Source organism: Nymphalis io, chromosome 19 (assembly GCF_905147045.1).
Source record: "Nymphalis io chromosome 19, ilAglIoxx1.1, whole genome shotgun sequence".
Taxonomy (NCBI): Eukaryota; Metazoa; Arthropoda; class Insecta; order Lepidoptera; family Nymphalidae; genus Nymphalis; species Nymphalis io.
Window position 1 is genome coordinate 5,899,642 of NC_065906.1, and position 27,279 is coordinate 5,926,920.

At 31.2% G+C, this 27,279-nt stretch overlaps 1 protein-coding gene across 7 annotated transcripts in view; it reads right to left on the bottom strand.

Moving 5' to 3' along the window:
- LOC126775942 (protein turtle homolog A-like) overlaps positions 1–27,279 on the bottom strand; it is a 113,109-nt gene that overhangs the window by 66,262 nt on the left and 19,568 nt on the right. For 6 of the 7 annotated variants that reach the window (XR_007669921.1, XM_050498147.1, XM_050498152.1 and 3 more), the window contains 3 exons: positions 26,019–26,225; positions 19,057–19,198; positions 7,921–8,129 (listed from right to left, as the gene is read on the bottom strand). Coding sequence is in view for 6 of the 7 variants with exons in the window: in XM_050498147.1 (XP_050354104.1) it covers positions 7,921–8,129; positions 19,057–19,198; positions 26,019–26,109 (442 nt within the window). In the remaining variant the exon portion in view is untranslated. The remainder of the gene's footprint in view (positions 1–7,920; positions 8,130–19,056; positions 19,199–26,018; positions 26,226–27,279) is intronic. The other variant, XM_050498151.1, reaches the window with a different exon arrangement.

Below are 27,279 nucleotides of genomic sequence, written 5' to 3' on the forward strand. Positions count from 1 at the left end.
AATATTTTGTAAATAAATGTATATACGTATTAATTACTCTTTATTGGAATACACGACTATTAAAATACATGGAATTGTCAATAACTGTATTCGACGGTTGTAGCGCCATCTGTCATTCAACATTATAAATAATAATTTCGTTCTGTGAAATGTCGATCTGAAATACGAACGATAGTTAAAATATTATTTGGATATTGTTCATACATAATAAAATCGCTATTAAAAAATGGTGGGGTAGGTGTAGGAGGGTAAACATTTGGGGTTATAGGTATTTTTTGATGCCAAATAAAAAAATATACAAACAAATTGTATAAAATATTTTAAAAAAAAACTGGGTAGGGACATCTTAATCACCTAGCAGTATGAAATATACTTTACGACCTATTTTTATTACCTCCCTAAATATACATAAAAAATCATAAAAATCGATCGAGCCGTGTGGTGTGACCACAAACACACACACACACGAGATTTTTATATATGTTTCTTAATGCGCCAATTTTGATATCTAATATGTTTCATCCCTTGCGCCTGAAATTACACTGGCTCACTAATACTTTAAATTGATCACACCCGTACAGATTATTGATTATGTCGTAATCCACAAATAAATTAACTAATATACACATAAATTATCACAACGTAAAGTAACTTGAATATTATGTGCGTACAACACAAATGTTTTAATAGTCGCTGTTAGGGGTTGGAGACGTATATTAACAGATAACGTTATTCGCCCGAGGCACAATAGTCACATTGTATGAAAGCAAAGTTCACTGTTAAGCAGTTTACTGTAAAACCAGTTTCGAACTTCGTGTTAAACAATTTCCTTAGTTTCAAATATAATCATATCTCAGTTGAAACTTAAATACACTCTTATAGGATTTTCAAATCAAGGATAATTTCTTAGTTAAAAAATATTCATGAGGATTAAAATTGTAAGTTAAAAATAACCTATAATATGTAGCTTAAACTATATAATAAAATAATGGGCCGTGTATGTTTCGAATATTTTGAAGTGAAACCTTTTATATAAAGCGTAAAATTCCGTTTGACGCAACTTTAACAGACTGAAGCGTACGAAAATCGTGGGCGCCTCAGAACTATATTGTTTTTGATTAATAATATTATTTTATGTAGGCGTAAATTACTCCAGAAATAACATTAAATGTACTTTTCTGTATATTTATTTTTATCAACCTTTACTTTTTTAAATGTAAATATTATTTAAAACGCACCCAGATATTATAACGTATATTTTTATTATATCATTGCATTTGGGTTTTAATTATTTTTTTTATACTAAATTACTTGATTTTATACAAAATAAAATGTTCTGAGTTAATTTAAAACTAACATAAAACGTTAAGATGATAGGCTTTCAAGTTTCAACCGTGGAATGATTATACAATTCATGCCTTATCAACAAAAGGAATAGTAACCGTAGAGAAAAAATAATATCAAAATAATGAAGATGAATTTGTAACAGCAAGTTTTCGTCTTTGTAAAGTCAATACATTCTTCAGGGGCGGCTTTTTCGATTTTGTCAAATCACAGAACATTGTACATTTACCAATGAATAAATTTAAACTTTATGTTAAAAAAAACATTAATAAATGAGGCCTTTTATAAATACTGTACAAGATTATTTAGATGTTGAAAAGTTTGGAGTTTATAATGTGAAACACGAGATGAATTATAAACAAATTTAGCATAACACAAAAAATGAACGGTGCTTGATTGGATTTGAGCCTGCGATTGTTTCGATTTGAACCTGATTTATTCGTTTATGAGTTATTATAACTACTGAGCCATATCGGTTTCTTTATTTGATATAAAAAGAAAAAGCATGTTTCAACTTGATTACTTTATTAGTATGTATCTAATACTTAAATAAATAAAAAAATGTGTAATTTTAAAATATATTGTTATATGTAAGTCAAAAATAAAATAGATTTTTTTTATTTAGTCACTTAGGAAACGACAAAGAATTGTTATACCGGCTTAACGTTAAAGCTCCAAGTCAAATACCCCCCCCCCCTGCCCGGTAACTGCAGCGGAAACTGGAATAATTTATTGTTTTTATATTTCTCACTGTAGACTCACGTGACTGGAATTTAAAACTCGCCTTCAAACTAATTTCTATTTTGACAAGTATTGTGCATATGGTTTCAACCTGGATAACATAGAACCGTAAGGCAACATAGGTAAGATATGGGTGATGTCAATCTGTACATCTTGAAAATTATAATGAATACAAATACAAAATAGTTTTTTTAGGTAATCTTTAAAAGTATGAAGATTGAGAAACGAATATAACGGATATCGTTAAGGCTCTCTTTAGCATAAGTCTCTCTTTGTCCAACAAATAAGGAGTTGAAAAGGTCTTATAAAAATAATGTTTTTGTCTATATTTGATATCTTAAGTTCTTACATAGGTTCAAATATACTTAACTTAATTAAATATTAAGTTATTTTCTACAGTCAAAGTGATATTTTAGTGTTTTGTTAAGTGGCGCTTTGCCAAAGTTAATTGATGCTGTTTCCTTTTAATTTTATTCATGACATACAAGTTATTTAGATAAATTACCTAGGAAACTTAAGTATATAGTTGAATAGATATATATTAATATAATTAAAATATTTTTTTTAAATTGTAAAAAGAAGTCAGCCAGTAAATGTATCATAGATGCTGGCTTCCTGTCCTCGTATTGAATATTCTATGCGACTTTAAAGTGGGTTGGTGGATAAACAAGTGGCAAAATTTCATCCGACGTGTGGATGATGTGCATGCCAGGATTTGAAGCCGCAATATTTTGTTGAAATCCACGTATTCTATCTACTGAACATTCGTAGGTATTTTTATATTGACGTTTTACACATTTTTTTTTATATGTCCGGGATGGCAAATGACTCTACTCCACCTGATGGTAAGTGGTAGTAGAGTCCAAACGCGATGACGGTCAGTACAGTCGGGAAGAATGTTCTGTACTAGCCGTCACCGCCTTGCCGGCCCGCAAGATGCCTCTTCACGCCTCGTTTGAAGGAACCCGGGAACATCGATATTAGCATTGACATATTAATGTCATAACATTTCCTTAGTCCAATTTTTGCCTCCGTTCAAGACTTAAACGAGTAAAGATTATTTACATATTAATAGGTTTTATATCGGATCATGTAAAAAGACCTCAAGAAATGAACAAATTACCATTACTGGAATGCATGCAAAGTTAATTATAAATAAATCAAAAGACTCATAATGTTATACAAATAGTATAATTAATAATGTTATACACGCAGTAAAGTTTTAACTAGATTTAACAAGTTAAATAAAGAGTTTTAATAAATTAAACTTGTCCATTAAGCTATTATCGATATCATTATTATTTGGACAGTCCCGACTTAATATTCCATTTTCAAAACGCTAATTTTACACGAGAGCAATTTTAAGTGTTTACAATGTTTAGTTTTGGATATCACAATACTGTTTTCAAATTTTGTATCCACACTTAAGTTTATTTATTACTTGAATATATAACTTTGTAAGTTTTATTCATTTAAAACATAAAATTTTATCTATACATGTAATAAAGCAGAAAGAATATTAAATAAATTTATCAAATAACAAGCGTGGGTGGCGTCAAAAAACGACTCACGGGACATGAAAATGCATTATTTAAAAAAATGTCTGTATGCACGCTAACCCTTGAAACTATGAAACGAATTTGCTTACAGTTTTAACAAATATATTAAGCTCAACGTGGAACAACATACATTACATTATTGTATAATAAAGTATTGTAATAAGTCAAATTAATGTAATAAATATTTATAAAATAGTCTGACATATTTTTCTGTTTTAAAAACACTCAGTAGTGTATGTTAAATGTAGTTTAATTAAATATACAATATAAAGGCTGTCAAAACAATTTCAAAGTATATATTGGCATCAATTTGGTCTCCCTTAATTAGAAAACTTAGAACGAAGTTTTAAGCTCTTTAACTTAATTTTCAAATCCTATTACGAAAAGGGATGTACAATTTTAATACATTCTTTATACTGTAAAATTACTTTATTATTATTTTTATAAGCATTTTATCTAAAAACTTCCAAGCTTTTAAATTTATAATAAATAGTTTAGATAAAATTATGTTGAACAACACAAATGTCAGAGACCCATATTTGGGAAAATTAAACAAATTAAATTTATTTAGACTACACAAGCTAAGTTTTATCGGAATAGGTAGCCATTGTAGATATTTTCGGCATCATTGCACGATAATCTAGTATATATTAAGAATGTGAATGTGCCACTGCTGGGCTGAGGCCTCCTCCCCTTTTAAGGAGAAGGTTTGGAACTTATTCCACCTCAAGTAAAATTAAATACTTATATAACTACTGGCTAAGCGCCTCTTCTCTTATTGCTTATTCCAATACTCTGTTCCAATGCGGGTTTTTGGATACACAGGCGGTAAAATTTCATTAGATACATACACGTTTTTTCCACCGCCGAGGATGACATGAATTAAAAACAAAAATGAAGCACATGAAAAACTTAGTGGTTCTTGCACAGGCTTGAACCCCGTGTTTCCCGTGTTCAAGTCACTAGGCCATATCACCATTCCTTGAAGCCAATTTCTAAATTAATTCGCATCTGATGAAAGCGGCACTCCAAACGCGATATCGTCGTACATTATTGTAATAAGAGTACTCTAGCTTCTTTGACGGAGCTACCGTCGTGTGTAACCTCTCATTTTCCTTACCGAAATATAAAGGAGGTCTTACAAAGCTTTGTTTTGCATCGCTCGCTCCGGGAAAACCTCTGAAAGGCTGGCTTTTTAGATAAGACTCTCCTATAAATTCTCAGCATAGGGTGAAACGTTCACTGTTAAACTTTTTCTGTGGGAACTGAACAGCTGGTACAATTTCAATTCTAGTTTTCGAGATTCGTTTTATGGTGAGTTATAATCGAATCATGTGTAAAGGAATAGAGTAAAAAGGGTAAAAATGCAATTATGAGACGAATTAAATTATAACGACTTTGTTAAGTCAGTGACCTTTTTTATCGGCGAGCAACCCTTCACGGTAGGTTTAATATGTATTCGAGTTATCTGGGTAGACTGATGTTGTGGGTTGAGATAGACCGAAAATTTCGATTTGGATGTGTTTTGTGAGGTTGATATTGTTTTATGGATGAAATGTATAATTAATATATATATGAATACGAAGCATTATTATGAACATCTAATAAATTAAAGCTCGATTTTTATAAGTGTTATATTGGTAATATAAGTTGTTTTTAATAACGTTAACAGTGGGTTTTAATTCCCGCTTATAAAATATATTGATATTAATTGTATAGCTGGTTGCTTTATCTACTATGTTTTAAAAATCATGTTTATTATGTAGCCACTGCGAATCCAATAATCTTTTGTAGTATCTTTGTATCACTCGTATAGTAAAAGTATTTTGAACAAATTCTAGAGAACATAAAAGATAATTATTTTTTAGTTTTGTTTATAAGGAAGAAGAAAATGGAACTTATCAATATAAGGTATGGATTATATCTCATTTACAAATATATATATATATATATATATATATATATATATATATATATATATATATTTGTATTTCAAACTCTAAATTTAAAAGAATATTTATAATATAAAAACTGTAAGTGACGGACGAATTTTTAAGACAATATGTTTGCAATTCAACGAAGAAACTGCATAGCTTATTTAATTTCATCCATCTCTTGACATAAGAGATGTATAAGGTCTTTGTAACATCAACAGTCTGTTATTTACGACCTGCTTTCTACTTATATTAGCATTTATTTGATGCAATACCTATTTGCAGAGACTGCTGAAGCTATCGTAGTTTGAACATTAAAGTCTTAATCAATTTATTTAAAGTTAAAAAGTAAACAAATATGTTTGTAATTGTTACACTCTATACTATTATTATAAAGGGGAAAGATTTGTTTGTTTGTAATCGATGAGCTTTGAAAGTACAGAACAAACTTTTTTAATTAATTGAAAGCTTTATTAGAAACTTTATCCGGAAGTAACAAAGGCTTTATTTTATTTTATTATATTAATATCCTAACTGACTTGAACAAGGGCAAAAGTGCGCGCAAAGCTAGTTGAATATAATATGTCTCCAGCTAATTATAAGACTATAGTATATTATAATTAAATATAATGTGTCTCTTTCTAGCTTGGAGCCGAGATGATTTAGTGGTTAGAACACATCTTAACAGATGATTGTGGGTTCTGACACGGGCAAGCAGCGCTTAATTTGTGCTTATAATCTTTCCATGTGTTGGATAAAATTCTGTTACATGTGTATCCACGAACCGGCAACTTATTAATTAACAAGAGAAGCAACCTTTGTCCATCAGTGGGACAATTACGGACTATTAAGTAATAGTCTGTACTCTAATTACATTAGATTAGTTCAATTTTTAACTTCACTTTCACTTCTATTATATAAAAAAGTCACTTTTGTTACTCCATAGAGTGATTTAAAAAATCACTTTATATAAAACAATACAAATTATTTTAAAGTTGTAGAAACAATGACTCTTTTGAACGATCGAAAACAATAGCATTGACAGTTATTATAGTTTTCAATAATTGGACACTTTAAAATCAGATTTTATCAAATAAAATATGGATCAGCCGATAGCAGCCACTTTAATTATACTTGTCATGCAATTGAAATCGACTTGAACATTTTATTATACTACATATAAAGAAAACGATATTATTTTCATTATATTAAAAAGAAATGAAATAAATAATATTTTTGTTGTTTTTATATTTAAATAATCATATTAAACCTTTTTATTTCTGCTTTGTTTGAATTTCCGCATTCACTCCGTATCGTTTACCCGCTGCTTAGTCAGAAAAGCTTATCTTTAGTAGAAATCCGCCTCTCACAATGCCAAAGGATGTCTATTGTACGAATGTACATACTATACGTAACGTAATATCAGCGTACTGATATGTCGTGTGTGGCGTCACCCTTATTACACTAGTCGTATCCGATACGATTGAAGCCGGTGCCTATGATTATATAAGCCGGTTTGTTCTTAAAAAAGCGACTACACTTGACGGATGTTGATAAAGCTTTTGTTGTTAAAAAAAATCCGTTAGAGATGAAAACAAAGTTAAACACCTAATAAAAGAATACTTTGAATGCCTCAATCGTAATTGGATTGGACTCTTCAGATTTTATGATTTATTACCGTCGATAACGTTTTAAGTTCTTAGAATTGATCACTTCATGATAGCCGACCCATTCCATGATCAGGTTGATTTTTATGCAATGAAAAGTATCCGCTGCTTACGTCATGCTATGATCTTACAAGATCAAAGAATACTCAGTGTTTGAATAGCTATGCGCATGGTTACTTCAAGATAAGGTCTCGACATAGCAATTATGTACCAAAAATAAAACCGATAATCACGATAAACCAAAACGAATTGGCGTTGAATAGTTTTATTTTTCATTCGTTTTATTGTAACTTTTTGATTTCTTCTTATATTTGAATAACCTAATGGTTATATTGTATTTTCTTTGTCTATTTATTTTTAAGCTCATATAATTCTTCAAGTGCTACGAACACAACATAATTAAATAATAAAAACGACAAATGTGTGTCTTTTTTTAATTTCACATTAACTGTTTCCTAAAACTTTCATCGTGATGATTTTCTTAACCTTTGATCATAAAATAAACACATGAAAAACTCTTCGAAATTTGCTTGGAAACGTCTTGAAGACATCTTTTGTTAAGGTATTTGGTTCCATTGAACTATTTCATTTTTTTAAATCTATATAAGAGATTATTTAACTTAAGAATTGAATTTGTTGAAAAAAACTCAAAAAATATATAAATATGAAACTTACCTATAACAGATAATCGGATTTGAAAATTTCGGGTCGGTGAATTCTTGAAATCAACTCTGCAACGATACACGCCTTCGTCGTCAAGTTGAACCGTGTCAAGAGTGAGAGACGCAGGACGGGCGACAGTCGCGAAGTACGCACGTGGACCAAAGACATTCGGGTCAGACCACTGCAGTGCCTTGTTGAAAGATCGCCCGCGGACGTCGAAACTGGAACAATGATATGTGTAAGCATCGAGCTCGTCTGTTTGTAACATCGATTATATATCACTAATAAATAAAGCATATTAATGAACACAACATTTATGTGATAAAAAAAAAACATAGTTAATATTTGTAATTGCAGAATATATGTTCCGAACCGTTGGTAGTTTTACATTTAACACATAAATATAAGTTATTTAATTAAATCAGATAGCAAGTACCTGATCTTCATTTCATTTATGATGTGTTATTGTACAATAAGCAAAGACAGCCTAGTGGTTAGAACGTGTAAATCTTAACCGATGATCGTGCATGCACCACTGAATGTGCTTAATTTGTGTTTACAATTCATTTCGTGCTTGACAGTTTAGGAAAACATCGTGAGAAAATCTGCATGTGTCTAATTTCATGGAAATTTTGCCACATGTGTAGTCCATCAATCCGCGTTGAAGCAGCGTGGTGGAATAAGTTCCAAAAATTCTCCTCAAAAAAGGAGAGGAGGCCTTAACCCAGTAGTGGATCATGCACAAGCTGTTACTTTATTGTACAATGAGAATTGAAAAATGTAAAGTCATTGATCCTGAGCTTGAACTCTTTCCAGTCATGTTAGATTGCCGTCCCATCGGAGTGATGGAATAAAGAGTGCACCTGTGTTTATGCAAACACTTATGTACATGTCCAGGACAGTTGGTTAATCTCTCTTGGGATTGGCCGCCGTGACCGAAGTCGGTTACAAGGACATTATCATAGTCGTATATTGTCTTGGCGCAAGGAGGATCTTAGATGTCTCTAATATTTTTTAACTAATAGTAATTTTGATGACTGTGACCCCATACCATCAGGTGAGTTATTTGCTTTTGTCTTTATATTTTATAAATAAAAAATTACCTCTAGTTCTTACTAAGTTTTTTTTTTTTTTATTTCCATGAAATAATTAAGAGCTTCGTTATTATAAAACAGATACTTGTAATATAAAAAGTCATAATTAAAAATTATACATTACAAATAGTCATTCACAGCTTCTACAATTCAACTTTACTTAATCAACACGTCCCTGAATTTTTTAATTGATGTTTCACCGCACTACTAGAGTCAATGTTATTTTTTATGCCACTATTTTCTTAATGAATTATTCAACTTGTATTATCTTTATTAGTTGAAATAAAATTGTTAATAATAAATAAAACTAAATTATTTTTTATCGTGCTCATTGTGAGCTCAGTGCAATCATTGTAGATATTATACATATTAAAATATAAAGGAGAATGACCAAAAATGTACGGACTTTGGTCCAATCCCCCACTAATACGCTTATACGCATGTTATGTCATGCCGCCCGCCCGCTGCCGGCCAATTGGGCCAACAGCAACAAGTCATTTCGAAAAAAAATGTAATGTCGCTTGGTGTATTTTTAACAAAATCTTAATGAATCATACATTTAAATCTTTCTCATGGAACACTCCATCTATTGGTTAAAACTGTACAAAAATCCGTCTGGTAGTTTTTGAGTTCATCGCGTCCAGACAGATAGAGATGATAGGGGACTCTGTTTTATAATATGTAATGATACAGGTCAGACGCCATCTTTAAACGCTTTTAAATGTAGATATTGCAATACAAAAAAGAAGGGCAGAGATTTAACGTATTTCCGAGAAATGAGAGAGTAACTTTCAACTTGTGGACTCTATTCTGACTATAACCGAAAATATCGTGACAAAAAAACCTTTACTAGCTGTATTCAAACTCGGGACATCAAGATTTGGCTGCAAACCAGCCGCTAGATTAACAACATCGTCAATTTATATACAAAATAATTATTATTACTATATTTAGTTAGTAAATAACATATAAATTAACACGTTAAAACCATTTGTAAATAAAAAAATATTTTTTAATTTAGAAGATCAATTGAGTCTACTATTTTAATATAAATTAATAATGTGTAATAAAATCAGTCGTGAAGTTATGAAGCGTGAAATGTTATCCTCGTGAAATCAAAATAGTACTTTGTATATTGCAATATAAGTTTTACGGTTCGTATTAAGCCTTACGCCACATTATGTTCTGGTTAGCAATATAGCTCCCGGGGGATAGCTTAGAGGTTAGCGCAGGCGAAATACCTAACCTAAGCTTAATGAATAGCTTAGTTTCATTCTTTTATTATAACTGGGAACTGGATGGTGTTTTAGTTTCGCTTAGTTGTCTTAATGCCACGTAATAATTAAGACTGCCCCACATTATGTATGTGGTTTGTACATAAAAGTATGTCACAGTTAAAAGCACACGACAAATTAAAAGTAAACTTTAGCAATGTTTTACATTTTGATTTTTTTTTTTGCAGAATTTGTGATAATATTTTTATTACACTGTATTTTTATATTATATCTAATTAAACACTTTACATACGGGACCTTGTTCAAGTTCTTCTGTGTAGGAACTACTATACAGAAATATATAATATTATATGTTTCTGTTGAACTGGCGTTTGAGCTTAATGTAAATTTACTAAATTTCGGAGCAAAGACGTCATTTCCTCATGAATAGAACGTTTGGAGCTTATCCCACTACGCCGCTCCAATGCGGATTGGTGGATATATACGTGGCGGAATTTCAACCAACACGAAAATGTTATACGACAATTTAGCACCTGAAAACTATGTGGTGCTTGCATAATCTTCGCTTATGAGCCACGTGTTTTAACTGCTGCTGCTCTTTACTATTATTATAACGTTTAACGTCAACATTTTGTAAATGTATGTGTTAATTTGAAGAGTGATAGTCGCTATATTTACAGGCACAAGGGACATATGAAATTTTAGATATCATGAGTGGTTTTGCATTGACGATTTTGGGTATAGTCCAGTGTTGCATTTCTACTATATATATAGGTATAGAAGAAAATTACAACGGACATCATTTTTGGATGTTAATGCTTTTAAATGTTGTTTAGACCCACTAAAACTTTAATTGAATTTTTTGAAGAAATTTGAAATTTGATTGATACTCTAGTTTTTCTTTTTCTGCCATCAATGATTTTAAATATATGATAGAAAAAGAAAACCATTTTTTATCTAATCATGCCATAAGCATTGTGTTGTTCCGCGTTTCTTGAAAAAGTTAATTATATTTTTATTATTTCGAGATAACTTAAATACGCTTTATATCGCTTAATTTAATAAGAAATTTGAAAAGATTTTTTTGTATATAAGAATAAACTCAATACAAATATTGATTCGATAAATACGATATATAATATTTTATTGCTGTATTTGTTTAATATAAAGTTCTTGTTAACATAAATAACGAATGAAAAAAGTTAAGTTGAGTTGAGTTATGTTTTAACAAAACATTCACTTCTCATTCTAATTGAGCAATGATTAATGAACCTTATGTCGGTTTGTTCGTAAATTTCACTTCCCTTATGATTCCCAATGGTTTGGTGTATTTAAAGTTGTTAACGTGTTTTCAAATGAGGTCAAATTAATCATAATTTATTGTATTATTTTAAATCTAAATCATTTGCATTATTCATGTCGGGAACTGCGTTTGAAATTTCACCATTTCTCAATTCTTCATTATCTTATTTTCTATATATTTTTATTATATGTTAAATAAATTTGATGTATTAGTTATATTCTTGTTCTTTTTAACTGCCTTGTTACTCTAGTAAAAAGCTTATAAGCTTCGAGTTTCTGGGTTCATAGCAATTAATTAGATTTTTTTGTCATGAATTTCTCAGTTTCGAAGTTGGCTGTGGCTGAACTTTCTTTGATCGTGTGAGATTACAACAAATTATGTATTAACATTTTTTGTTATTTCTATACGACCAGCATCTAAATATTTCTTGTATATAAATGATTGATTGTGCTATATATCTATTAAAAATAAATTTTCTAACATATTTAATTAATCGATTTTATACAAACCCAACTGGAGGTGAGTTCAAACATAAAGTCAGTGAGTATAATAAATTTAAATTCACATAAATCTTTTATCTGAACGAATAATCGATTTCAACGAGTAATATAAAAATGTTACCTAACAAGACGTATGTAATAAATAGGAGATTCTCGATTTACGATGCAGTAACAATTTCATCGTGCCACTATCAGCTATCAGATCTTATTTTATGACATGCGTGATAACACTACCATGAAGGTATTTCATGGTTATCGCTCTCAACGTGAGATTGTTCCAATTGAACAACGCTTAATTAAATTTCAAAGCTGTAGTTCGAAATTTGAAAATACAAGTGGAATTAAGCGAAATTACTTCATTTAAAAATGATTCAAGAGCTGTCAAATAATAATTGACGTTATAAATTTTAATAAGCACGTAAATTCATACATGTACTCGACTATCGTATTATTTTCTTCTGATCTAGTTAGTCGCATGCCCATGGTAGCTTCTGAATAACTCCATGTAGAATAATTACACTATGCATTAGAAAATCGAATTTTTTTTAATATATTGCCCGGGTATTTGTACGTATTCTTCAGTCATTGAATACAAATATATATTACGTTGCAATTATTATTGATTAATTTTCAAATTGACAATAGCGCAATGATTACCAGGCCGGCTAGCGATGTAAAAGTTGGAGGTTTAGTCTGCTTTGGCTATTTCATTTTCACTTTTAACATAACCTTTACGCTTAATCGAGGATGCAAATAGAAATATTTGTAATTAGTAAAAAACGGGCATTGCTATTATTAAAACATAATACATATAAAAATGTAAGCAAAATTGAAATATCATAATATTGTTTGCATAAATTAATTAATTAAAATTATCACTCTATTTCAGTGTTGCCAAAATGAAAAGTGAAAATAAAGCTTCATCTATAAAGACGGTCAATAATCTTATATTATACTAATAAATTCTTTTGTTGAACAAAGGACAGACAAACGTTTCTCACGCTTAGAAATTCGCTATAACTTATTTATGATAGTTAAGAAGGTCGTGACCTAGTGAAAGATGGCATCATGTGTACCTGCGAATATTGACTGGTCTTTTAGGTTTAATTTAAGCTGGCAACATAGCGGTCGGGTGAATGAGTTAAATTAATTCGACTTTATTTCAATTTTAAATATAGAAGAAATTGATGGTTTTGATCCTTAATTTTTTAGGCCAAAAATTTATATATACCTTTACCTATATATAAATTTTTTTATTATATCGTAACTACGCAAAGTTAGATACGAATGATATTAAAAGTTGTTAGATATGTAACTTAGCTGTTTAGTTAATCTACTTGCTAGCTGGTGGTATGGTGGGTACCACTCACTCATCTGATATTGTGCCGTTAAGCAGCAATATTTAGTCTTGTTGCGTAACGGTTTGAAGGGTGAGTGAGCCAGTGTACAGGTACAAAGTACATTACATCTCAGTTCCCGAGGTTGGTGGCACATTGGTGATGTAAGGAATGGTTCTTACTTCGGCAATGTCTATGGGCAGCGGCGACCACTTACCATCAGGTGGCTCATTTGCTCGTCCGCCTAACTATAAAATAAAAAATAAAAAAATAAGGTCGCAGATTTTAAAGTCCTGGTTTCGAGTAATATTTTTTGATGTTTTCTAATAAAAAATTCTCAGTTCCGCTAATTTTTAGAAGCATGTACTAATAATAGTGACCGCTAAAAGTCACCTTTTGTCATATCCCCTTATTTTTAGCATACTCCTCTTGTTGCCACAGCCAGTATCGGGATACTTGGCTTCAAGATTTTGAACATTGTTCAGTTCCGCGGTCAATTGGAAGGTTAGGCCAAATTGGCCTCAAAAAAGCTTGGAATGATGATGAAAGTCGACTCGTCGCCTAAAACTTTACAAGGTGTAAATTCGGCCCCACGTGGAGTACTGCTATCATCTCTATATATCACGGGGAATGTTCTGAGGAATTGTTTGGATTAGTCCCGGCCGCTGAATTTCACCACCATTAATACACGCCACCATTAATACAAGCCACCAAAAATACCATTAATAATACTAATAATAATGATTACTGTAATAAATTAATTTTACAAAAAAATGCCAGTATCGGACGTTTTTCTGCGTCCTTCGAATTTCGAATCGAAATCCAGCCAGCTACCATTTTGACATTCACTCGCTCGGTTTATTACACGAATTGCTATCTGTCAACTACATACGCGTTGTACTATCTAATACGCAAACCATTGACACCTACATATATATTTTTTTATTCGTTAGAAATGAACGGCTGTTCCTATATATGTTGTTGGGGGTGATACTGTGTCTTCTTCATTCGAATGTCAAATTAATAATGACGAACAGAGAAAACAATTAAAATTAAAACAATTAAAATTAATTAACTACTCTTTAAACAATATATGTATGTTTGTTTTTTTTGTCGTTAAATAAATAAATAAAATAAGTAAGTTTTTTATTGTAGTAATTGTAAATCTAAATTTATGAGTTTGTTTTTTTATGATTAATCAAGCTCTACTATAAATAAAATATTTGTATGAGGAATAAAATTGTCGGAATTTGCGCAGAATTTATTCGAAATGCTCGCACAAATCAACCTATTCAAGCGTAGCGAACCAAAACAGCCAAAACACAGAACAGATAATAATGCTTCGCGTTTTTACGATATGATGATTTCCAATCCAATATTTAAAAAAAAATCCGTGCAAATAAAATTCGACTTTATAATGCTAAAGTTAGAGTATTTTTTCGATCAATAAATTAAAAATCGTCCGCGTATATTATCTTTTATACGTAAGTCTCTATCATCGGAGATCCGATGTGGCTACCGATCTGCAATTACAAATCGCCGAATGATGTATTGAAGTAGATCTACTAGACTATTTTCTTCAATAATATACGAATTTATAATCAAAAATCTTCACATTCTCTTCTAAAACCTTTTTAGTATCATAAACGTCACTATGATGTTCTATAAAATTATTTTACAACTACTATAATTCAAAATATCTCTGTATATCTGCTTCTAGTTATTCATGAAAAATATTTTATAAAATTTATTTAATTATGCATAAATTGCAAGTTACCTTATTTAGAATGTATAAGTAGAGGCAATGTGAAGCGGAATCACACTTGATGCGTAAATAAAAAAAGAGTTTGCGCAATTTTTTTTCAATTGCGTTTGAATATGAGACACTATCAAAGATTAAGTGTGATTGATTGTATATATCTTCCACGGCAAAGGCAATAATAATAAGAATCGAGATGGCTCAGTGGTCAAGCATGTAAATCTTATAAAATAGTGCAGGCCCTGTAAATTTTTTTGTGCTTAATTTGTTTTTATAGTTTTGAATCTCATGCTCAGATATCGTGAGGAAATGTGTATATGTCGAAAGAAAATCTACCAAAATTTTATCTACGGATTGGAGCAGTGCGGTGGAATGGACTGCAAGCCTTCCTTTCAATAAGAAATTAAACTTAGCCCAGCCGTGAACCATTTACAGACTGCTCTTTTGTTTTTTAATGACTATAAAATTAACATCATAAAACAAAATGACATTGACAGTATAGTAACAACAGTTCTCTAAAATACCTATCTCTAAATTCACCATCAATGCATACGAGTTATTTTTGCTCTTTTTACTAAACTCGACAAAACGTGCCATGCGTACAACGCTTAAATATCTATGGTAAAATAAATCAACGAAAAAGTCAGCGAATCAAAAACGTTTGCAATTTAAAATGTCGGCCGGAGCACGAAGCATATATTTTTTATACAAATAGCACCCCTGTATTGATTGATATCAATTCTGATTTGATTAAGTGGGTCGCCCCTCGTGTGCACGTTGGCTTTGATTACAGACAAATTTTCGAGGCTTTAAACAAACTACGTGGAGTTATAATTACATTAAATAAACAATTTTATATTTACCAATAACTAAATTTAAAACTCATGTTATTTTTTATTTTAATAAATAAGGCTTATTGTATTATTTTTATTATTTATGATTATATAAAAGATAAAAGAACTTGGAGTTAGTATTCGTTGATGCTGGTACATAAATATAATTTTAAACGATTATATTTTTCAATTTATTAAAAGAGTAACTACTAAGTTCCTTGCCAGATCTCCTCGGCAGGTTCTACATTCCGAACCAGTGGTAGTTTTTTATTAACATCCTAAATTGACGATATAAAAGGGCTTGTCAGAAACTCTTGCTATACTAGTTCTTAGTATTCAGCTATTACTCGTTTAATGAAAGAATATTTTAAATGATAAGGCCAGGAGTTAGTATTTGTTGATTTCATGTAAGATAATTAACAATAATTTAATCGTGTTTGTAAATACAAATTTCATTGTAATTTTCAATTTACTTTACATTTAAATTTAATTTGCCTAAATACCTCTCAACTTGTAAGAAAGGTAATGACATGTTCAACTATGGCTATATATTTCAACTATGTAGGTTTATGTGGAAAAAAATAATAATAAATTAAATATTTTATACAGTTTAAACAGTTGTGTTTTTGTTGCAACAGTTTATGTAAATATTCAGAACATTATTTTTGTTCCTATTTGCTGTGACTAATAAAGAAATTAGTACAATAAACAAAATATTATATTATTTTGTCAATGGTTTTCAATTAAATTTTGTTATATATTTCCTGTATTTTCTCAATCCAAATTTATTTAGTTATGCGTTACTATTTATTTGTATAGTTTAATATTTGTAGCACAACTCTATATCATCTACACAGCTGCTACGGTATTGCTACGAAACTGTTATGTTTATGATGGCCATTATTCGTTTCCAGTTAGCCTACTTATCGAAAATGCAAAATAAATAATAATATAAGAATATTTTTTGAAGTAAATTATTAGAGAGTAACTTTATATTATAAATTAATTATGTATTATGTAATGAAACCGTTCATATTTTAGTTTAAATTTAGAATAATCCTTGTGAAATATGATTCATAAATTAGAGGTCGAGAGCTTAAAACTTTTATCTTTTAATAAATTTTCATTGTAATCTGAATTAGAAGCTGAATTTGTTTTAATGTTCATCAATTCAATTTCAAATTTAATTAGATATTCTTCATGTTAAGAATTCAGTTATTTTTTAATTAACAGCTGGACCTGACAATATACCCTCTATATTTATAACTAATTGTGCAAATTCTATATCCTTTACACCTAATTTATAACGCATCATTGCAAAAAGGTATTTTACCTGATAAATGGAAGAAAGCAAGAATAGTACCGATTCACAAGGATGGAAAAAAAGAATTTGTATCTAACTATCGGCCTATATCAATCCTCTCAACGATGTCAAAGATTTTTGAGTCACTTGTTCACCCATTCATATTTAATCATGTTAAAAATCATCTTTCTCCCTATCAATATATTTATGCCTAAGAGATCAACCAATACTAATTTACTTAATTATGCTTCCCATCTTATTGATGCTGTTGATCAAAACCTGCAAGTAGATGTAGTCTACCCTGATTTCTCCAAAGCATTTGATAATGTTGACCATGAGATACTGATTAGGAAACTTTCGTATTTTGGCATTTCTGATACATCTCTGAGATGGTGTAAATCATATCTTTCCAATCGATATTCCAAAGTCGTTATTGACGGGGAGTGCTCAGACCCTTTCCATGCTACTTCCGGTGTTTCACAAGGTTCAAATTTAGGGCCCTTGTTTTTCATTATATTCATAAATGATATTACAAATATCATGAAAATTTGTCAGGTTTATCTGTTTGCAGACGATTTAGAAATAGCAAAAATTATAAAAAAAGAATCTGATATAGCTGTTCTTCAAGATAATCTAAATAGACTAGCAAAATGGTGTAAAATTAATCACATGGTGCTCAATCCAAGCAGATGTATTTTATAAAATTTACAGTAGTTAGTAGTAGTTCATATAATATTTCGGGCAAACATTTAAAAGAAACTAATTGTATTCGAGATCTGGGTGTAATATTTGACAATCAGCTAAGATTTGATAAGCACATCAATTCAATAGTAACAGGTTCTTTTAAACTACTTGGCTTTATCTTAAGATAGTCTAAGGATTTCAAAAAGTCATCAACAATCCTACAATTGTACAATAGCTTGATACGAAGGAAACTTGAATATTGTTTTCAAGTGTAGTCCCCCGCTTACAAGATCCATATCGAGAGAATAGAACGTGTTCAAAAGAGACTCGTTAAACATTTGTTATTTCGTTTTAAAGCTTCAAATCAGCTAGAGTCCTACAAAAACAAACTAGATTTTTTTTAAATGAAGCCACTGGAGATTCGATGATCTCTACTAGACATGAAATTGCTTCATAAAGTCTTTAATGAAAAAATCGATGACGATAGACTGTTGAGTAGATTTAATATTAATGTTCCTAGAAGACCTCCTCGCAACCCATGTCCGTTCTTTAAAATTAACCGCACTTGAACGAAACTTGGACACAATGCCCCAATATCGCGAATATCGCGAGAATATAATTATTGTGTAAAACACAGTAACACTGGGCATTGGTTGTGACGGGCTCTCATCGTTCATGAAAAAATGTGGTTTCTTTTAGTATAAACTGTTAATTTGTTTTAAAAATTTAATTAGTTACTACATTTTGTTTCTGTTTTTGTTTTTTGTTCTTTATTTAAATATTTTTATTTTCTGTTTTTATTCTATTTTTGATTTGTATATTTTGTAATTGTGTTTGAGAATGGTGTGTTCTCCTGTAATTGGTTGTGCATAGTTAGTTTTAAGTTAATGTAAAAAGTGATTTGAATGTGTGTTATGTACAACTGTTGGAGATCCAAATAAATAAATAAATAAATTATTCTTTGTAGAGAATGAAATCAGTTAAAACTGGATAAATATTAGAAGTTGCTCGAATAAGTTTTACTTCAATAAAATAATAATTGGCTTATTCGCTACGAATTCTAATTAAGAATCTATATTGATTTATAAAAAAATAGTTACCTGTATATAGGTTTTCCTCCTGTGCCCTTCCCGGCTCTGAACCACAGCACCATATACACGCGATCTTCATTCGTGTCTGGCGTGACGTCACAAGGTAGTGACGCCGTACGCCCCAACACTGCATCCACTTCAACTGTGGATACTGTAAAAAAATGCACATGGAACTTTATATCACACAAAATAATTAGTTTACCTTCTAAACGTTTTAGATATTTATGTACAGACATTCTTATAAAATCCAAAATAAAATAAAAAGAACAAAATACACATTAAAAATTTAAAGCAAAAACACGCTGTCTAAAAGATTGTCCTGTGGTATTGTACCCAAGACGCTGGCACTATTGCCTCTCTGCACCGTTAGACTCAGCCTTTGGGCTAAATACGTGCCAGCTCTTGGGTCACCAGAAGTGTTCTTAGAAATATCTTTCATGTTTTTTTGTATCGGACGACCATGGACCCAATGTTTCAAAACCCAGCCCCGCAAATTCATATTCGTTGGATAAAAGTGAATATTTGCGGCGCTTGAGTATTTGAGCAGCTTCAACGGCTGCACTGGCTTTACGAGACGTATTCTTGATATGAGATAATGAAACACATGGAACTTAATTAATATAGTCATTATTATAAGTCCGTTGTTTTTAGTTTAAAATTCATCTCGTGCTCGTATTGGTGAGATTAGTAAGTGAATGATGTGTAAATATGACAACGTAATAAACTTTTGTAAATTATAGTAATTTTAGTTATTGAAAGTAAAAATATAAAACAGTATTTTTGAATACTTTAAAGAACAAACTACATCAAATTTTGTGAGATCACTTTACACGAAGCAATTATACAATATCTAAATAATTATACTTCGTTTCAGTTTGAAGGGTAATATTTTTGAAGTGACGTTACATATTGAATACCATAGCTGGCATATTGACGGTGTAATAAGTCTTTTAATAGTTCTTATAGGGCCACTGTCTGTGGGTAGAAATGAAGATTTGCTATCAGGAATATGATTTGCTCGTCGGCCTTTCCAAAACAAATTTAAAAAGATTTTATAATCAATATTTTATGATGAGTAAGTAAATGTAAATCTATATGATAAATAAGTAAACATAAGCTTTGTTCACGTAAACAGTAAGCAAACAGTAGCTTGTACTATATTAAATATTTCTCATGTAGTTATCGTAATCACAGAAATTTTTTACAGCTGTGAGTCTCACATGAAATCAAGGGCAAAAAGAATGACTAAGTGAATATTTCTGTATTCCCCTTCACAGATATGATTCTTAGCTTCAACCCCTCAGGCGATAAAGAGACATGAATATAAATAGACGCAATATTAAAACGTCCCGCTTCCCGCACGAAATAATCCTCTTTTCTTTACGGGAATCTGTCACCGTGCTGAGGCCAAGTAATATACACCATCAGTCATACTTAGTGAAACTTTTCAATTTACTTCCCAGAAGACCAAAGAAATAAAGATGAATTATTTACGGTCACGGTTATCAATGTGTTCTCACCCTAAATGTTTATCATTTGTAGGCACACATACATACGTATAACTAGTTCCATTATGATAAATGACGGTTGATTCTCCGACAACGAGTACTTGAATGTATGTTATCCTAAGTAATATTTTAAATGTGAAAGTTTGTTTTTTTGTTAGGATTCGCGTCGTAACCACTCATTATAAAATTTTGCATACATATTATCAGGGGTACAGAAAAATACGTACCACCCTCCCATAACACGCGGGCAAAGTTAACTAGTTCATTTTTTTTGGGAGTAAGCTCTTAGAACAAATAAATTAAGTAATGAATAAGGAAAATAGTTCTCAAGTTGATTTTTGGTAATACGTGAGAGAGATGAACTAATGAAGATTGTAAAATCACTTGACGTTGTAAGATGAGAGCTGTAGATTGGACTCCCAGATTGGATGCAATGTGTATAGCAGTGAAAGAACATAAGCTGACGATGACAATGAGTAAATTTATATTGGATACCTTTAAATGATCCAAAAGGTCATCAAAAATCATTAATAAAATTTAAGTCGTAATTATCTTTATTTAAGAACCACTCTCAGAAATCCAGACGTTTATACTCACAGTTTCCACGATAAGTGGATATTTGTTTTGTTAATGGAACTTTACAGATTCGCGCTACTTAGAATAGTACTCACATTTGTATGCAGTTCGTAGAATAAAATTAGTTTACAAACATTAATAATGCTTTTATAATTTAATTTATTTTTTTTCTATAAATATATTAACGTTTTTTTATATAAAACAGGAAGGAATATAATATTTGAATTTAATTATAAGTTATATGATTATTAGCTGTAAAAAAAGAGCAGAGGATTTTTTATAATAATATCTTGGGACATTATTAACACAAGGCCATCTGATCACAAACTAAGTAAACTTTGTACTATGGAAACCAGATAATTGATATACTACATATACTACTTTTCTTTTGTAAATACATACTTATATAGATAATTACACCCAGACTCAGGACATAAAGACATGTTCATGCACAAAAATGTCTGTCTTGGGTGGGAATCACACCCACAACCTTTGGCGTGCAAGGCAAGTATCTACCAACCACGCCGACTATTATGTGTTTTAAATTATATTTATACTATACAAATTATAAATATATTGTTATTTTGTCACATCAATTGAATACAAGGCATCCTGCCTTAGCCATATTGTTTTGTTTTTTTTTTCGACTCTTTTATGCTTTCGTCCCTAATGGCTTTGAATCTCACCGATGTCGATATTAATAGAGCCGAATTTTTTTTTTTCAGCCTTTTGCCGTCCACTGCTAGACGAAAGGCTCCTCCATAGAACGCCAATCATCCCGATCTTGGGCAGTCCGCATCCATCCCGAACCCGCCATCTTTTTTAAATCATCGGTCCATCTTGTCACAGGGCGTCCTACACTACGTTTGTCATGTAACAGGATATAAGGGGAGCCGACAACAACCTAGGCTCTCTACCGTCAACCTCACCTGCTCGTGGTACATCCTGCTAATTAACGAACGAGGCTCTGGCGACCGAAATCGTGGCGGTATAACCACACAAATGCTGGAATCCGAAAATGCAAATCCTGATAGCGGGCAGCAGCGCTATTAGTGAAAGATTTCCAGTCACTGCGGTCACCAACCCGCCTGCCAAGCGTGGTGACTAAGGCAAATACCCCCCTATCAGCGACGACAAAAAGAGCCGATATTGCTTAGTAATTAAAACACGTAAATCTTAACCGATGATCGTAATATCAAGCCCCCAGTTAAGCACATGCCTTTTGTCAAATATGAAGAAATATATGATATACCTATTTAGTTTTTTGTACAAGATGGCTGAGCAGATACATTATTTAACCTACACGTAAGTGTTTACTAATTTTCTAATTTCATCGAAATTCTGCCACATGTGTATTCCACCAACTCGCATTGGAGCAGCGTGGTGGAATAAGCTCCAAACCTTCTCCTCAAAAAGGGAAGAGGAGGCCTTAGCCCAGCAGTGGAACATTTACAGGCTGTTACTTACTTACTTAAGTATTTACCTGATTTTTATGTAACGTAACAGGAGACAGTGAAAGCTAATAATGTTTTTAATTAATATATAATATCCATTATTAAAAGTTAAATGCTTATTGTCAATTAAGCAACGCCTTCTGACATTAAGATAAAAACGAACTAAATGAAAATTTAAATTGTTCTGCCCTATTATTTCACCATCACAGCTAAACCCGAATAATTTTACTATAAAGCTGTTCTTTCAAAGCCCCAAGTTTCGACGTTAGATGTCACGCATAATGTATCGGAAATATAAATTATATTAGATTGGGGGTTAGGTCGTGTAATGGCGGGCCATAATGCTTAGAAGATGGTGTCGTGTTTGAAGGCACTAAAGAATTGTGCCACTTATAATTGTTGTAGACGTGATCAGAGTGGTACTGTTACATGACATGCGATTTCGTAAGTGATTTTATTTTAAAAAACGTAAATGTTAACGTGTATTAATTCCAAATTCGAATTTAAAAGAAGAGTTCAATTCGCGGGCTTCATAGTAGGCTCTTAATCTATATTAATAAATGAATGAAAATGAGTGGCATTTTTTAATGATTTACTGTAAAAATTATGTAGCGAATGTACGTGAAACTTATAACAGAAGATGAAGAGCGTTTTCGAGAAGGATTTGGTATAAAATATTAGTGTATAAATATCTGTGCTTCGTAATTCCATCCGCTTTATATTGAGACTAGTGACGTGACAAGCGTGAATTTAATATTGTTGTATAAAGATAAGTTTTAATTAAAATTAGAACCTTCCAGTTTGCTTTTTGATTCTGTGTAGTAGTTATCGTATTATTAAAATTCATTAAAAACCGATCCAGCTCCAGTCTATTGCGAATGTCTAATAGGATTAAAATATTATAAAATGAACTATCTGAGCTTATCAGACATGGAGAGTTATATTAGCATAGCTTTATATAATGCTGAAAATTATCATAATTCAATATTGCTAAAAAAAAACATATACATGTTTTTTACATAATGACTAAATTTTTTAAACTACATAACCATATATGGCATGTCTATAAGTAATTTTACCACTTACATATATTTTAATACAGTGACCTTAATAGAAATAATTTGCTTTCATGATACAAATTTAATGTAAGTAAGGGTACGTAAAACGAGATTATTTTTGAACATAAAATATTTTAACGTAGAATTTGATAGCATAATTTGGATCTGTGTTTTTGGTACTATTAAATTTTATTAAGTTATTACATTGAAACTGATAATATAATTTTATTTTATTTAGATTCTCAAACTGAGCTGAGCACTGATTTTATTCAGTTAGATATTTTGTAACATATTCCTGAAACTATTTAAGTGCCCAATACATATATTATTAATATTTTTCGAGAAAATAAATTGAATTTTTGCTTTGTAGAATAAAACCTTGTTATGTTGAGTATAAAGTATTCTTAATTGCATGATAAGAAAACTTAAATACCGCTAAACTCTAAGAGTAGCTAACAAAAGCTCTTATGTCTCTCGTTCTCTTAATATATCATTTTTTTCCATCTCTGAAGATATACGAGCGGCGGTTGCGCGCGTGACAGCCTTCTGGGCGTAATATTAATAAAATTATTGTGGAGACACGTAGAAGGCGTCGGTCCTGACCTACTCGTCTAACACGTGCTCAATTCCACAGTTAGTGAGTCGGACAGCTGGCTACATCATTGTTCAAGCAGCCTGAGCATTACATGCGCAAACATTTTCATACAACCATTAAGGTCACCTGAGTAAATTTTCACACAGTCCCTAATAAAAACACTATAAGTGATAAAGAACCGACACGACTCAGTGGTTAGAACACGTGAATCTAAACAGAAAAGTAAGGGTTGAAGCCCGGGAAAGCATTGAATTTTCAAGTGATTAATTTACGTTTTTAATTATTCATCTCGTACTCAGCGGTAAATTTAAGGAAGCCTTTATGACTGCATCGACTTAAAAACTGACACATTTGAGTCCACAAACCCATGAAGTAGTAGTGTGGTAGAATAAATTACAAATGTTCTACTTAAAAAGAAAGGAGACAGTGCCCAGTCGTAGGACTTGAACTCTTTGACTATATTGTGTTACTTTTATAAATTGAATACATATTTTTTTACACAATATTAAAAGTAAATTAGGAACACGTAAGGTATTTTATCGAAAATGTATATCAGAATAATAAAAGCTCCAGGAGTAAATATTTACATATGCGATATTTCTGTTCTTTTTCGTTTTCATTTCATGCCATCGCGCATATTAAGATATTTTTGTCATTTCATTCCGTATTTTCCACGTTTTCATATTGGATCGGTTCCGTCATCAACGATTTCCAATTACATTAAAATTTGTACTCATTTATCACGTTCACAATATCGGGGCGTTGAATGGCTCTTTCGGCTTCGTGTCCTTTGATTAGATTCGGCACTGAACAAACCCATCCATCGACCTACCGCAAAAGGTCGGTGAAGCCATGTCGACCGACTCCGTTTTCCATTCGTTTCGCTGTCCAGAAATTTTCGCAATAAAATTAATCGTTCCAATACAATTGGAGTCGAATAGAGCTGCCCATGCATGAACGCTTTTTAATTGGGTCGCTCTTTTTGCTTCTTTCGCAGTCATCCAAACGAGAAATCAAACTTGAGTAAGTTCCTTAGCGTGGGAACAAATCCAAATTACGCGAAGTGGGCAAGGACCTAAGGCTCTCATTCAAACTTTTCTTTAAGATTCAGATAATCACTCTCTACAGAGGATTATCAGCGAAATGCCTTTTATATTTTGTGAATAGACACGGACTTATTTATCTTTATCCATTTATCGATTTGTATGTGTCGGTTGTGAATACATTGAGTCGGAAACGGTGAAAAGTTGTATTCACGAGCGAGTACATTTATTACCTACACTCGATACCCTAAATCAAAGTGAGCAATTTGTTGCGTGTAAACGCAGCTCCCGATGGATTGCATAATAAAAAACGGACAAAAACATGGTTAACGCGAACAATCAGATATATATTTCCTGTTTTAATTTTCGACAAGCAGGCACGCTTAATGGGTTATACACGATTCCCACTTGAGTTCGATTTGTTTTAATTTGATAGCTTTTACGATTTACGCTGTTCGATGAAAATGTATTTTTTTATATATTATATTAATTCAATTATGTATCACATTTGATAGCTTTTGTAAAATGACGGTATAAAATTGCTAATATGAATCTACTTTAATAGAGTTTACTTTTGTATGACACAACACTTAATATTTAATATATCATTTATACATATTTCAAAAGAGAACATGATACAACAATATGGTAAATTAAAAATTGTAAGCAGACAATTAAATGTGTACAAAGATATGAACTTGCATTCAATAAAATGTAAAATAAATAATATTTCTTACCCAAATCTTCAGCATCCTCGCTCCACTCGCCCTCCTGCGCCCAGCAGGCTGCCAGCATCACGAACAATCGTATCCACTTGACGGAGCACATGTCTGCTCACATTATGAACACACTAGCGCACGCCGTACAACAAATCGACACTTTTGTTTCAGTTTTATAGAAGTTTTAGTTTTATATAACATTTCTATTGCAATATATTTAGGTATCTATAAATAAAATTATCTCATTTAATAGCAATATACAGTAAATATAAACGGACGATTAAAATACTTTTCAATGGTACTGCTACGTAAACTAAGCTTGTTTATCGGTAGAATATTCGTTACACGGAATCGCTTATTATTATAATAAGCTGAAGGTATTGAACTACTTGGGAGACGACCAGGATAGATCTACTATCATGGAGAGAAATTGCGTAGTGAAATATGTATAAATTAACATTAAGTTATTTAGTTATATATATATATATATATATATATATATATATATATATATATATATATATATATATATAAATAATTTGCTATAATATATATTGTTTTCTGCGCTTTTATTTATATTATTATTTCTTTCCATATAATAATAAACCATCATGTAAGGTGTTTGTGTAAGTTGTTTGTGAAGCAAAATAAACATTTTTATCATTATATACTAGCGTCTATTATCCTATACTTTTTGTCCGTTATATCTTGCAATATAAAAGCACATTGTGAGGCAAAATTTGTCTGATTGAAGTGTCATTTCACGTGTAATAGTTCAGGGGAAAGGAAGCCCGCAATAATGTTGTCGACTTCCTCCTGGACGCTTTCTGTGAGGAAATTGACTTTCATTGGATTATTAAAGTTTGTGCCCTTAAGGGGTTCCTCAAAATGAACGTAACCTTTGGCCTGTTAAGCTTCGGAAGTTCTATCATTGACAAAATACATTATGTAACAGACTCTCAAATTACTAAATTTTGTAAAATAAAAGTATTTTTATACAAAAAGATCGTGACAAGCTTAGAGTTACCACAGGTTCGGAATTTAGAGTCTACCGAGAGGAACCGTCGAGAAACTCAGTAGTAACACTTTTTATTACAAATATGTATAAATTACATTCGATTAGTTAATTTCTACATAAGATGTAGCATTCATTCGACCCATGTATTTTTCTTAGATATATGTATATATTCTAAAACAGAGTGGCTGCGATAATAAGATTATAAACATATAATCATATGGTATAAAATAAACATTATCACGTGAATTATTTACTTTCTAG